This window comes from Orcinus orca, chromosome 9, assembly GCF_937001465.1.
Source record: "Orcinus orca chromosome 9, mOrcOrc1.1, whole genome shotgun sequence".
NCBI classification, from domain to species: Eukaryota; Metazoa; Chordata; class Mammalia; order Artiodactyla; family Delphinidae; genus Orcinus; species Orcinus orca.
In genome coordinates this window covers 88,021,822-88,036,543 of record NC_064567.1, presented here as the reverse complement: position 1 = coordinate 88,036,543, position 14,722 = coordinate 88,021,822, and the positions used below count along the sequence as shown (strand labels likewise).

General features: G+C 49.1%; 1 protein-coding gene across 11 annotated transcripts in view; it reads left to right on the top strand.

The window, feature by feature from the left end:
• Window positions 1-14,722, top strand: part of ATXN7L1 (ataxin 7 like 1) — a 301,084-nt gene that overhangs the window by 241,008 nt on the left and 45,354 nt on the right. For 10 of the 11 annotated variants that reach the window (XM_033439150.2, XM_033439184.2, XM_004263365.4 and 7 more), the window contains one exon: window positions 6,051-6,273. In XM_033439150.2, the coding sequence (XP_033295041.1) occupies window positions 6,051-6,273 (223 nt within the window). Of the gene's footprint in view, window positions 1-1,645; window positions 1,776-6,050; window positions 6,274-14,722 lie in introns of those variants that run through there. The other variant, XM_049714792.1, reaches the window with a different exon arrangement.

Below are 14,722 nucleotides of genomic sequence, written 5' to 3'. Positions count from 1 at the left end.
TGGGGTGGGGGAATGCTTCGGAGAGGGAGATGTAAAAAGCATCCCAAGTTATCTAACTTCAGAGCTGTATCCTGGGCCAGCTCTGAAAATGGGAGACGCTTTGTTAGAATCTTCAGACAAGTTGTATTGCTTACGTGTAGAGGAAAGACAGTATCCCAGAGGGTGGCATGGTGGAAAGGGCATTGGCTCTGGGGCCAGGCAGGCCTGGACTCACCTTCTAACTGCCGAGGTCACCGTGACCTTGGCCTTGTTTCATAATCTTGCTAAGCTTTAATTTCCCCATCTACAACGAGGAGGCTAACAGTATCCACTTTGGGGGGTTGTTGGGTAGATTGCATGAGCTGGTAGGTGTAAAAGTAGCTTGCTCAGTGCCTGACACGTAGTAGGCACCGAGGAATGCTGCTTCTCTTCCTAACTGAATGAATGGGCAGAGAGTGACCAGATGGCCGAGAAACCAACCCAGAGCCTAGGGGGATTTGAGAGCTGAGCTGGCGTGAGCAGTGTAGGCACCTGCCCACAGTGGCTTTTGTCAAAGGACCCCAGGTGGTGTGTGTTGCCCATCTGGGTAGACGGTGAAGAGGGGTAAAGAAGAACTAGTATAAGTTAACTGGTGACAGGCACCCGTGCTTGAAGGAACACCTCCCCTGACAGCTTTTTTTAAAAAAATTAATTAATTTATTTATTTATGGCTGCATCGGGTCTTCATTGCTGCACACGGGCTTTCTCTAGGTGCGCAGGCTTCAGTAGTTGTGGTTCACAGGCTCTAGAGTGCAGGCTCAATAGTTACGGCACACGGGCTTCGTTGCTCCACGGCATGTGGGATCTTCCCGGACCAGGGCTCGAACCCGTGTCCCCTGCATTGGCAGGCAGATTCTTAACCACTGCACCACCAGGGAAGCCCCCTGACAGCTTTTAAAGAGGCACCGCAGCCCGAGGAGGGAGTGCGCTCCTGGGCAGCTCACAGGCACTCCTGGCACAGGAGCTGCTTGGCACGCCTCTGCCTGCCACTCACTGCCTGCCTTAGTCACTTGACTTTCCTGTGTCTTCATTTCCTTCCCTGCTGAGGAAAGCTGATTCAATATCCCCCCTCTAACCACCACGGCACTATATTTAGTGCCCAGCTACAACTGTGGCAAATGAGACCACAGCTCAGATGCTACCCCTGCTGTCTCCACTTCCGAGCCTTAACAGACCCTGGACAGGTTTCCGAAATGCAACCTGCCTCAGTTTCCACAGCTGTAAAATGGGGGGATACCTGCCTCACCCCCTCACCAAGTGGTTGCAAGATACAGCTAGCGTGGTTCCTGCATGATTCCCCGGGCCAAGGTGTGTGCTCTGCCCCTCACCCTCCGCCTCCAGTTTACTTTTGGAAGGTCCCTTGGAGTTCAGGGTTGTCCTTTATGGAAAGCATCCTGACCACAGCTACTAAAGCAGATAGAATCCATTGATAAAATAGAACCCGGCTAATGATTTGCCAAGCACCTGCTCTAAGAGGTGAGGGCTGAAAGAGACTCAGCACTGTCAAATGAGCAAGCCAGGAGCTGGCCTAAGCCCAAGTGAGTTTACACAAGCGTGTCGCGCCACAAGTGACTGTGGTGCGCACACTCTGTTGGGGGCAGGGGCGGGGCGGGGATTGATCCCTTAAACACCATATTGGAAAATTCCCAATGCGTTCTTTCTAAAACTGGTACAGGGAACCACACGGGGTGTTGGCGGCCGGCTCAGCCATTCGTGAGGCATCTGTGCTGAGGTTTTAAATGCAGGACACTGATGCTGTGAGTATAAAAATATCTCAGTGAATAAGCATGGGGGAAGGGGAGGGTTCCGAATTTTTACTGAGATGCAATGCCCTGAGAACCTGGTGGACTTTTCCCACTGGAGAGTAGTAAGGGGAGAGGATTGTGGAGACACCAGGGCTCCCCACATGGCGTCTGCAAGCCCCCTGCTCAGCTGGTCTCTGGGATTGCACCCTTGAGTCCCTCATGGATGGTTAGGCTGTACACAGTGAAGCAAGTGGTCTTAGAACAGCCAGTGGCTGAGGCCATGCTCTGGATTTCCTGTGATGGAAATGCAAAAAAGTAAAAGGATTTGGATTTTCCTTTCTTTGGGGTTGAGGTCTCAGGCTATGGCTGACTGGTACCTTAAAAGCTGCCACATTAGGTGTTTTTCCCCCTCTCCCTAGGGGAGTCAGGTGCCCTGCTGAAATGCCCGTACTCAATGGGGAGGGGAGGTGTCCAGCAGCCTTCCAGGCTCTCCCTGTATGCTGTAGCATCGTCCAGGATTTCAAGGTGGTAGAGCTCAGAGTTAAAGCCACAGGCTCTGAAGACATCCACAAATCTAATGTTTCCTAGCTCCATGAACTTGGTCAACTTGTATCTCTAACCTCAGTTTCTTCATCCGTAGAACAGATATAATAATTGTACCTCTCTTAGGGTATTGTAAGAACTAAATACTAGGTAATTACTAAGGTAATTCAAGTATTTAGTAGAGTTCTTGGCGCATGGGAAAGTCTTAATAAGTTATTATTACTATTGGCCAAAGGACAGAAGGGGTGAGACCAGAGGTTGCTGATCCAACGTCAGTCACCTAGGTTGTTACTGATGTAGTGGACATTTAATTCTGCGTGAATGTCCTGACAGTGATTTTCTGTTTTCACTTCAGTAGGTGAGTGGTACTCACATTCAACATTAGCACAATAGATTGGTTTGGTCTTTCTGTCCCACGATCTGGAAAGAAATGTGTTGCAAAAGCTATAAACTATTGCAACCTTTTTCACTTTGGGAACTACACCTCAAAGAAATCATCTCAAATCACTTTTTAACTAAATTGTAAAAAAAAAAAAGAAAGAAAGAAAGAAAGAAAGCCAGACAGTAAGTAGAGAATAGCTAAGAGAATAGCTAAGTAATCTAAAGCATGATGTCAGTGATTAAATATTACCTAACCATTTAAAATTACCAATATATGGGAATTAGAAACATGTAAGTGGAATAATATTAGTTGAAAAAGAATAGTCCAAAATATCAATTGATTACTGTTTTGTTAATGCATCCATGTACATGAACAGAGAATGAGAAGATTTGGAGGGAAAGGGTTTTTTTCTCTAAGATTGCTTCAGTCTATAGAATATTTTAATAGTGAGTCAAAAAATAAATGTTCTGGGCTTCCTTGGTGGCGCAGTGGTTGAGAGTCCGCCTGCCGATGCAGGGGACACGGGTTCGTGCCCCAGTCCGGGAGGATCCCGCATGCCGCGGAGAGGCTGGGCCCGTGAGCCATGGCCACTGAGCCTGCGCGTCCGGAGCCTGTGCTCCGCAACGGGAGGGGCTGGCGTACCTTAAAAAAAAAAAAAAGAAGAAGGCTTATCCATTGAGTTAATTTTTCCTGTGAGTTTAGCAGCAGAACGCCTTGGCAGGGTCACTAATCGTAATTCTCTGGAGGTGATTTGGGAATCCCTGGTCTGGCCCATTCATTTTGTCCTTAATGTCACGCTTCTTTGTGATTTATCTTTGCTTACTGGTATTATTTTCCACTTTTAGTTTAGCAAAATAAAAACTCTCTTCATTATGAAGGCTTATCTCTCCACCAGAATGGGGGGATACTTCTGCATATCCCTTCCCCCACCCCCTCTGCCACCTTGAGCACATGAGAGCAAATGAGTGAATGAAGTCTGCAGAGCAATCCAAAACAGTAGTGGTAAAAATCAAAGTCTTGTTTTAGTTTTGGAAACTAAAGCCAAAAAAAAAAAAAATTGCTGAGCGAGACATTTCTGAAGGGCAGAAAGAACTATGGATTTGAAGTGAGAAGCGTTGGTTCTGAACTCAACCCTGCCACCAACTAGCTTTGCCCTACGGGCTGGTAACCGATAACCTCTCTAAGTGATAACCTCATCCATCAGCAAGCAGATGGGATGAGCTGACTTTTAAGATCCAGTTCTAACCTTCAGTGATTCTAAGTCCTGTGCTTCCGAATTCCCTGGCTTCACATCTTGGTCACAGTACACCCCGTTTCCTGCCTTCCTGAGAAGCAGCTAAGCCCCTGCCCATAGCACAGAGGCCCCATTCCTCTCATAGCCACTGACCTTGACCTTGGCTAGTCACCTCGCCTCTCTGGGTCTTCTTTAGCCAGTCAGTCCTGAGGAGGGTGGAGATGGCTGGCTGCTTCCTGCCTGTGTCAGAGGGGTTGTAAAGACCAGTACAACTTTACAAAGGATGAATTCCCCCAAGGAAGATCCAGCCTGAGTAAAATATTTCAAAACTTGTGCTATAATTATTGCTATGACATTCAGGAATCACGAGAGATGGGAAGTGAAGGATCAGGTGTAAGTATGCCTTGTATTTATGATAATGGAGTAGAAAGAGGCCTTCAAGGCCATCTAGAGACCCACTTCATTTACAGATAAAGGCATGGAAACAGAAAGTTTAAGTGGTGAACTCCAGGCCATAAGCCCAATAACATGGTGTGGCTGGAATTGGAGCCTGGATCTCCTGGCTCCTAGCCCAGGGTTCTCTCTACTACATCAAAACAGAGGCCCTGGAACCAGCTCTTGGTTTTCACATCCTTGAACAGGGTGGCTCTGGGAACTGAGCATGTAGGCAAGGTCTCCTCTGATTCGGTGAAGAAAGATTCCCTGGTAAAGTTATTCAGTGCAGGCAACCTATGAACACTGGTCAGGCAAAAACACCCAGCAATCAGATGATCCTCAAAACTCCACTTTCCCCCGCTCCCCAATTCCCACCTCATCACAGGATCAGAGTCAGTCGGCTTGGAGACAAACTGGCAGCCCACTGGTACCAGGAAGCGCAGAGGAAGCCCAAAGGCTTGTCCCTCATAGCCATAGTCAGTCTGCCTTTCTTTCCAGGGTACCTGGCCTAGCAGCCAGAAGTGCCTCACTAATGAGAAAAGTGAGACTCGGCTCGGAGTTGGAGGGGGAGTGGGGTCTGCTCTCTCTGCCCCCATCTTCTTTGTTATCACATTCAACCCAGATCTCCAGCTTTGTGATCTCTAGTCCTTCCCATCAGGAGATCTGTTATAATTTCATTTATTTATTCAACACATAGTAATTAGGCACTAACTATATGTGGGGCTTTGTAGTAGGTACGAGGGAACCAGAGCGGACTTAGGATTTCAGAGCATTTGTCTTTTGGGGGTTCAGGATTCCTTCCTGTAATTGTATGCAGAGTTTGGGGGCATTTTTCTTGGGAAGGGTCCTTACCGTTGATCAAATCTGTTCCCCTGTAACAGTTAGGAACCACCGTAGTGGGTGTACACCAGAGCTTTACCTCGTGCACCTACTCTCCTGGTCAGCATTCTTATCCTGCCCATCAAGTCGAGACCACAGGAGCCGAACGAGGGTGAACAAGTGGGGCATGTCTCCCAGGGCGCTGGTATTCTCTTAGAGCCCCAGGAAGGGGCTGCCCATGTCCAGGCCCCAGACCTGTGGATTCTGCCTTCAGCGTTGATGTCCTCCTGCCTGTCCTGACCTGGCACCTGTGGCCCGGGACCTCATTGAACCCTGGAGAGGCCACAGGGGTGTGTGGACAGATGCTAGGCCACCTTCTGGATCTAGAAGACCCTTTCATTCAGCCCTGCTGAATGTCACAAGTCCTTGTGACTTAAGTGTTCCTGCTAGGGGTCAGGTTTGAGAAATTGCAATTTGTTATCTAAAAAGTCCTACCCTCCCCACTGCCCCGAGGGACCATGTGGCCTCTGAGTGGCTGTCTGGGGATGGCTTGGGCTGTGTGGTTCTCTCACTACGTTCCCATGACACCGGGCATCCCCTTTACTACTCCTGTGGCAGTGGTTTTGCAGGAGGACCGTAATGCCTCCCGCGAGAACGTTAGGGTGAGTTCAGCTTGCCACTTGACACAGAAATTCAGAAGGTAATCACTGCTAGTTGGTGGGATATGATGTCAAGCAAACCATAGTCAGAACTGAGGCTTCGGGGACCGACACTGCAAGGTCAGCACTCTCCTCTGCCTGTTATGTACACGCGTATGCATGTGACTCACTTGCTACAGATGATGTGCTGAGTTCTGTTCTTTCTCCCCCTGTAGAGAGAAGACACGGTTCAATGTGTAGACCTTCTCCCTCTCCGGCGTCTCCACCCTCCAATGCCCGGACATCACTAGTACAGGTGAAAACGAAAGCCTGTCTCAGCGGCCATACCTCTGCCAGCAGCTCCTCAAAGCCATTCAAAACGCCCAAAGACAATCTCCTAAGCTCCAACAGCAAGCAGCACACAATCTTTTCAGCGAAGGGATCAAGGGACAAAGCATGGTGAGTGTCGGGCGCCGGCAGCCGCCTGTCCTCGCTGCTTGTCCCTGTCACCGCAGGAAACAGTGTTTACCCAGCGGCTTTGTCCAGGAATTTGGGGAAGTGGGGAGGGAAGGGACAGAAAACCAGAATGATGGGATGAGAAACCTAAGTACCAGGAGAAACAGGGCACCTTAAAGGACTATCTGCCCGACAGGGGACTTCTTTCTGCTCCTGAGAGCTGAGGCAAGTTGTGTCTAAGAAGAGGGTAACAGGGAAATATTGCTGTTATATGGTCACCTCTCAATTTTCCACCCCAGTGAACAGAAGTGTTGGTATAAATCATCAAAAGCACAGCCAGTCTGCCCCTCAGGGAGTGAGGCCCTGGTCCTTCTGCAGGGCCCTAGAAGGCAGGCCCCCCACAGAGCTTCCCATCACAAGCAGCCTGGTCTGCACTCTGTGAAGGAGCTGCCAGCAGAGGCAGGTACTTGGGAGCTGACGACGGAAGGAAGAAAGGAAATCCAAAGGGAATGTCGCTGCCTGTGACATGATGGGGTGGGAGAGGGCTGGTTGCAGGTGACTATGAAAAATCAGAGGCTTTTAATTCTTTTTTTTTTTTTTTTTTTAGTTTATTTTTGACTGCGTTGGGTCTTTGTTGCACTGCGTGGGCTTCTCATTGCAGTGGCTTCTCTTGTTGCGGAGCACGGGCGCTAGGCACGCAGGCTCAGTAGTTGTGGCTCCCAAGCTCTAGAGCGCAGGCTCAGTAGTTGTGGCGCACGGGCTTAGTTGCTTCGCGGCATGTGGGATCTTCCCGGAATGGGGCTCGAACCCGTGTCCCCTGCATTGGCAGGCGGATTTTTAATCACTGTGCCATCAGGGAAGCCCTAATTCACTTTTTTATCTCTGTCTTTACCGAGAAGTCAAAAAAGGTTACCTGTGGGATGGACAGATAGGAAACCAAAGTGAAAATGAGGACAGGAAGCAGAAGATGAGTATCTTCAAATGCCAAGGACCCAACTTGGAACCCTTAGGGACCGGCTTAGTACAGAGCCTCTAGCCTTATCTTGCTGGCCTCGTGGAGGCAGACAAGGGATAAGTGTGGGCTCTGTTCGTTTATATATCTAAAGAGAAAACATCTTCTGTTAATTCATGCTACAGAAGATGTCTTCTTACATTCCTTACGTTTCTTACACTTTCTTACGTTTAATTACACTTACGTTCATAGCTGGGAAAGCTGTGGACTAAAATCATCCATCGATTGGTTTGTCGCTGCACATGGGCAATTTTGATGACTTTGTAAAGAGCTAATTATGCCAGATCAACTAAGGGGCCTCTTGTGACAGAGAGGAGAGGTTTAGACATGGCTGTCAAGGAGGGGAGGCACCTGTCACGCAGCCAGGGCTCACGGACGAGCTTTGTTCTCTTGAGTGTTAGGATCTCTGTGCTATAAGAGGACACAGCTGGTTAGGGAAGACCTGGCCTGAGAGTGACAGTTGGTGGCCTCTGGGCCTGCCTGCTGGTAGCGTGAGTGTCCTTCTTATGGTGACCTCGGAGAGCCCCTGAAAGGTTGTTTGCCGAGGCAGCATCTGGTGTCCTGATGTAAATGCCTCCTGTATCACTGCCTATATACAAATCTCAGGTGGGTGACCTTGGGCAAATGGCTTGATCTTGGTGTGCCTCGGTTTTCCTCACCTGTGAAATGTGGTTACTGATATCTCTAACCCACAGGATTTTTGTGAGGATGAAGTGAACTAATTTTTATAAAAGCAGGAAGCGTGATGTCTGGATCAGGGAACACGTTCAATAAATATTTGATGATAACGTTATTGTTATCATTATTATCACATGTGCCAAAGGACGGAGCTCCTATAATCAGGAGTACAGGTTGAGAAGCCCAATCTCCTGGAAAAAGTAGGGAAATGGCTCTTCAGACTCAGACTGAAGTTGAAAATGGAAAAGGCTAAAACCGTTTATTCAGAGTCTAGAAATGAGCTATAGAGCAACTAAATGAAGAAAGCTGGGCAGGGGGCTCATGGGGAGTAAGCCAGAAAGAGACTCGGGGGTCATGGAAGATCATAGCATGAATGCAATAAATGATAACTGATAAACATGGTCCCAGGAGGGTGAGATGCAGCACCAGGAATTCTCCCAGGAGGCAAGGCTTCAAGGGAGACCACTCAGGTTAGATCATCCTCCATGTTCGGGTCACACCAACTCAACACGCACTTACTAAGCCCTGCTATGCGCGATGCCCCTCTTCAGCTAGTGGCAGAAGGTGGTTTTGAAAGAATCTGAAAAAACTAGCCAGGGTCCAAAGAAAAGCAACCAAAAGGATTGCAAGAAGGGAAATAAGCCCTTGTGAAAAAAGGCCTCCAAACACTAGAGCACTGACCTTGTGTGAAGAGCAGAAAGCGCCCGGACAGTTTACCGAACTTCAAGTAGGCAGACATCTAGACGGATCAAGGGAGGCGTAGGCAGACATCTAGACGGATCAAGGGAGGCGTAGGCAGACATCTAGACGGATCAAGGGAGGCGTAGGCAGACATCTAGACGGATCAAGGGAGGTGCGCTGGGCGAGGCTGAGCGCCGACTGCAGCAGCCTCCTGCCTGTGTTCTCACCTCCGGTCAGCCCATCCCCCGCCCACCGTCACTGGGGACTCATACTGGAGGGCTGGGAAGATTTGGTTTGGGGGCTTCCAGGGCCCGCCTCAGTTCAGGGAGCCTTCCCCAAAGGGTGGTGTGGAAGAAGGAACACTGGAGGGGCAAGGAAAGCCAGTTCAGGGCCCAGCTCGGCCACTAACTTTCTGTGTGACCCTGAACAAGTCACTTAACTTCTCTGAGTCTTATTTTCAAGCCTGAATATTTTGTGATTTTTAAGACACAATCCTCAAAAATTCTTCAAGGTTCCTCACTGTCTACTGAATTAAGAGTTAGGATCTCAGCCCTTTATATACTGTAGAATCTATTCCAATGGGTGCACAAAAGGGAAAAAAATAAAAAGCAGAACCAGAGCTGAGTTACCCTTTAAAAGCCAAGCACCTACATCTAGAAGGAGGTGTATCTATAAGGACCCTCTAAAAACTGACAGCAAACCCCCCAATCCAATCTTGATCATTCAGTAACATCCCATTACTCCAGCTTCCCCACCATGTCTTCCCCTGGTCCCTTTGCCTAAACCATCCATCGTCTTTATTCAACTTAACGTTTAATGAGCACCTACTATAATACTATGTGCCAGCGCTGTAACAAGCCCTGAAGATATACAGGGCTTGGCACCTATGGCACCTCTGTGCAAGTTAGAAAAAGGCCTGGATACAGCCCTGGATCAGAGTGCACAATTGGCTAATGGTCTTCATGTCTTACTCATTTCCTCAGCCAGGCATCTAGTGCAGTCTGTAACCTGCACAACTGTACACTGTGCCCTTGAATACAAAATTAAATAAGACACACACACTGTCCTAGGGAGTCTGTAAAAAGAGACATAAGCTAACACAGAATACCATGTGATAAGAGCTAAGATATTGGTAGCACAGCAGAAGGGCACCTAACCCAGGCTGAGGACTCAGAAAAGGTTTTTCAGAAGAGGCCGCTCTCGAGCTGAATTTGAAGGATAAATAGGAATAACCTAGACAAAGAAAACTGGATTAGAATGGTAAATCTTATGATTGAGATAGGTAGATTTTTTTTTTTAACACAATTTTTAAAAAAACTTTTTTTTTTTTTTTTTAAGAAAATGGGGAGGGTGTTCCAGGCAAGGGGAACAGAACATGCAGAAGTACTTGCTTGTGGGGAGAGGCAGGAGATGAAACTGAGTAGGTGAATGAGGGCCAAGTTACAAAGTTCTGCTGTATGAGCTAAATTCAGGAATTTGGGCTTCACCCTGAAAGTGGCATGGAGCTGTTAGAGGAGCAGTTTTCAATTGTACTAAGACCCCCCGACAGCAGTATAAAGGATGGCATGAGGGGCCACTCCAGAAGCAGCCAGAAGAGTGAGGATGCTTTTGCATAATGCAGGTGGGGCGTGGCGACAGCCTGGACCCAGGCAGCGGTAGTGGACGTGTGTGGAAGGGGCCAGGTGGGAGAGGTACTGAGGAAAACCCCACAGGACGTTGGGGCTGGTTGTGTTAGGGCTCGTAATGCAAGGGAAGTGTTTAGGGTAATGTTCCTGGCTTGGACAGCTGGGTGGCTGGTCCTGCCACTTCCTCAAGAGAAGGACAGAAAGGGCCAGCGTCTAGGGTGGAGAGGAGAGGATGAGTTCAGCCGGGGAGTCCACGGAGTTTGATGGATCTGAGAAATACCTACATGGAGATGTCCGCTGGGCATTGAGTGTTTGGCCCCAGAGGTCGGGAGAGAGGCGTGGGCTGGGAATGGAGATTTGAGCGTTGTCAGCGTAGACACAGGCATTGAAGCCGTGATACAGATGGGGATTCCCGGGAAGATATGTGGCTTATTGAGAAGAGCAGGAACCAAGGGCAGGGCCCTGGAGAATGGGGTCCGAAGAGGGGAGGAACCGGAGGAAGCAGGCTTCCTTCCACAGCATCCTGTCCCTTCTCTCCTGGCCCAAACCCTGCCTGCTTCTCACTGCCCATCCCAGGGACCACCTTCTTCTCAAAGCCTTTCTCTCTCATTCTCTTCCTTGTTGCCAGCCACCTGATACACCAGCATCTCCTTTTAATCCCCGCTGCACTTCGTTTTTGCCTCACCTGTGACTCGTTCTGTGGTGCTACGGATTAGACCTCTGTATTCCTTCTGCTCCGTGGTAATTGCGGGGCCTCTCACATGGCAGGTCCTCACGCTCAGCAAACACAGTCCCCTTGTCAGTAAATATTTGTTGAATTGAATGAAATGGATCTGACCATTGGAAAGCATCATAAGATTTCCATTCCTGGAGATGGTTAAGCCTTTATCTAGAATTGTTTAGACTGGCACTGTCCAATCACATGTAATGTGCACCACACATGTAATTTAAAATTTTCTAGTAGTCACGCTGGAAAAAGTGATCAGAAACAAGTGAAATTAATTTTGAGCAATATGTTTTATTAAATCTAATATAACCACAGTATTATTTCAATATATAATCAATGAGATAGGTTCTTTTTTTTTTTTCTTATGTTTCAAAATCCTGTGTGTGTTTTATACTTAACTGCACATCTCAACTTGGATACTAAATTATCACTGGAAATACTTGATCCATACTTAGACTTCATTAAAAAGAAAAAAAACAGCGATTATAAAATAGATTTGCATACTAAGTTGTTCCAAAACATACTTAAAACATTTTCTTATAACTGAATCAAGTACCTATTTTTAAATTGTAATGAATTAAAATTAAATAAAAATTAAAGTTCAGATCCTCAGCCACATCTTACGTGCTCAGTAGCCACACATGGCTAGTGGCTCTTGTATCAGACAGCACAAATCTGGACACCTGGGCCAGGTGAACCCTCTGGTTCTTTGATTCACAGGTGTGTGAAGGTGGCTCCTTGGGTCTCTTTAATGCTGTCCTCCCCTCAGGAGTTGCTAAATTCCAAGGGGGAAGGAACTCTCTGCTTTCTCACATTCGCCTGCTGATGCCAGGGGTTTGGTGGGGGCGGACCCAGAGGACCCAGTTTGGCCATGTAGAGAATCCCCTGCCCAAACTCTGTTCCCTGCTTCAAGGAGCTCTGCATCTAAAGGCCAAAGCATAAGCCTTGCCTGCAGGTGGTGGGTCATGGCCTTTAGATGAGATTAACAGCAGGTTAGCAACACGCCCTTTTCCAAGTAGCTCAAATTCACGTGTCCGGCCATAAAACACCGCTCCTAAGTTCAGGCCCACCTCCTGCTGTCTCACATAAGGTTAAATGGTCCGTGGATTTGTTGTTTTCTCCCTTCTGTGCCTGGAGAGGTTAAAAAGTAACTGCATTAGAACAAAGTGGGGAAACAGGGCATCCCTGTGCTACCAGCCTTGTCCGCTGCAGATCTGCCTAGCAGCACCCACGGTTCACCCAGCTCCCAGGCTCTCAGAGCCCTTCTCCACTAATTCACCGTCCTGCCCGTGGGGACCACCCCTGGGGGAGCCAGAGGCCAGAGAATACCCTGCCCAAAGCCCATGGAGCCCGTAAAGGTGGAGGGAGGTGGGTAAGACTTCCCAGGTGGAAGTCAAGAGGGAATTAGGACTGGCTCTTTCTGAGCTCAGACGAGGGTCTCAGGCTTTTCTTATGAGTCGCTGCTCATCCAGAGAACCAGCTCCTTACACGGGGTCTGCATCAGCCGGTCTGACTTTCCCACCTGCTGCCTCTTCAGCCACCCTGGTCCAGCGCGGTGGGAGATGGGGGAGCTCAAATCCGCCAAGCTACTGATGTGGGCGGGAGCAGGGAGGAGGTTTTCCTCCCCTGCGTGACTTGCTGCCTTCTCTTTGGGCCGTATCAGCCCACTGTGTGCTGAATGCTACATGTGCTCAGCTATTAAAAATGCAGAAGATGAGCCTGCTTCTCCAGAAGGAAAATGAACCAGAGCAAGAGACAAATCAGCAAGCTCCCGGGTCTCCTTGCGAGTGCCCGGCGGCGGGTGGAGGAGGGCCCCCCCTTCTCACAGAGGCAGGGCTCCTGTGGGTGTTCAGGGTGGGAGGCGTGTGCTCCTGGGCAGCGGAGGCTGTGCGGTAGGAGCGCTCTGGAAGCCCTCCCACCGCTTTATGGAGAAGGAAGTGATAACTGCGAGGCCCCGTGGGAGAGACGAGGCTGGCTTATGGCTCTTGCCTGGGGTTGGCTTGAACTGGGGGCAAGACCACGGCTCAGTATCGATGGCTCCCACAGGACGTAGGGAGTAACCTCAGGACTTTGGCTGAGGCTGGAAAATTCTAGAGACCCAAAGGGCTGCAGCAGACCCTCCAGGTGACCTCACCGCTCTGACCACCCCAGATCCCTCAGCAGGGTCCTTGCAGTGCCCCTGCCATGCCTAGTATTCTTCAGTGGCCCTCCGTTGTTTGCCACAGAAGCTCAACCCCTTTGGAGGTAGATATATGATCTGGCATTTCCCACTTGTCCAACGGCTACTGCCAATGTTTTAACCCCTTCATTTCATTTTCCAGGTGTCCCGATCTCATTGTAGCTCCTCGTGTGCTGTTTCCCCTACCAGGAGCAGCCTCCTTGCCTGTCCCTACACATACTTAAAATCTCTGCATCGGGCTTCCCTGGTGGCGCAGTGGTTGAGAGTCTGCCTGCCAATGCAGGGGATACGGGTTCGTGCCCCAGTCCGGGAAGATCCCACATGCCATGGAGCGGCTGGGCCCGTGAGCCGTGGCCTCTGAGCCTGTGCTCCGCAACGGGAGAGGCCAAAACAGTGAGAGGCCCACGTACCGCAAAAAAAAAAAAAAAAAAAAAAAAAAAAAAATCTCTTCATGAGCATCACTTCCTCCATGAAGCCTTCCTGGACTTTTTATACAGACTGAGATGCTCCTTCTTCTAAGCTCCCATTAACACTCAAGATACCACTATAACAGGTACCATCATACATGGTACTTGTTTGCATCTCTATCCTCCCCTGCCCTCTCCTGCATGCCCATTTTTTAGCATGGAATCTGGTGTCCAGCAGATATTTCATAAACGAATGTATGATGAGTGAGTGAACGAAGGAAGGGGTCTGTGAAGTACAACTGCTCCTTCTTCTTCCTCACAGAGATGCTAAAGGAAGCAACAGGTATAAATAATGATTTTTTGAGTTCTCGAGGAGAAATCAGGGTGCCATTTTCCATCATGAAATTCTTTTTCTCCGTTACAATTTATTAGAGTTCGGAAGAGAGAACTAGGTCCTGGGTGATAAAAAGGAAAAACCCTCTGTGCTCTGGCAAGAAGGGAAAGGTATTTTCTTTTCAATTAGAGGCAGCAGTTACAGTCATGACCATAGCACAGCCTCTGCGTGTCGTGTCCCAGGATGCGCTTGACCATATGAGGAAAACCCCGGGCAGAAGGGAAGTGAGGAGGTGGTATGGCGTTCCACAGAAGCCCCTCCCTGGACTCCCACTTACAGATCCAGCCCCTCACACACGACATGAGGGGGGCACATTCGGAGGGCAGTTTTTGCCCCTAGTGGTACAGGCGTGGGTATCGAGGGAGATGGAATGGGGCAGAGGCTGAGGGAGGGAGGGTGGGTGGACTGAAGGAGCAGTCAGAGGTTACCGTGATGAGCCACAGGCTAGAAAGGGCAGGTGGGTGCGAGGATGGAAGGGAGGCAGGTTAGGATATTCAGGCATCCAGAGGGGATAATGTCCCTGCCGGGACAGGGCGGCATCTGGAGCTTAAGCCTCTAAGTGCTGCCTGTTCCCTGAGTTTCAGAAGAACAATGGACAGCTCCTTGGGTGTAAACTCAGCTGACCTCGTCAAGTCACAGAAGTGCTCAAAAATAGAGACCAGAGTCTAAGGAAGGAAAATACAGGCTGTGACGGCTGGGGAGAGAAAGGAAGTGGCATGACTGGAGAGAGTCTGAGCCATGAGGCCATG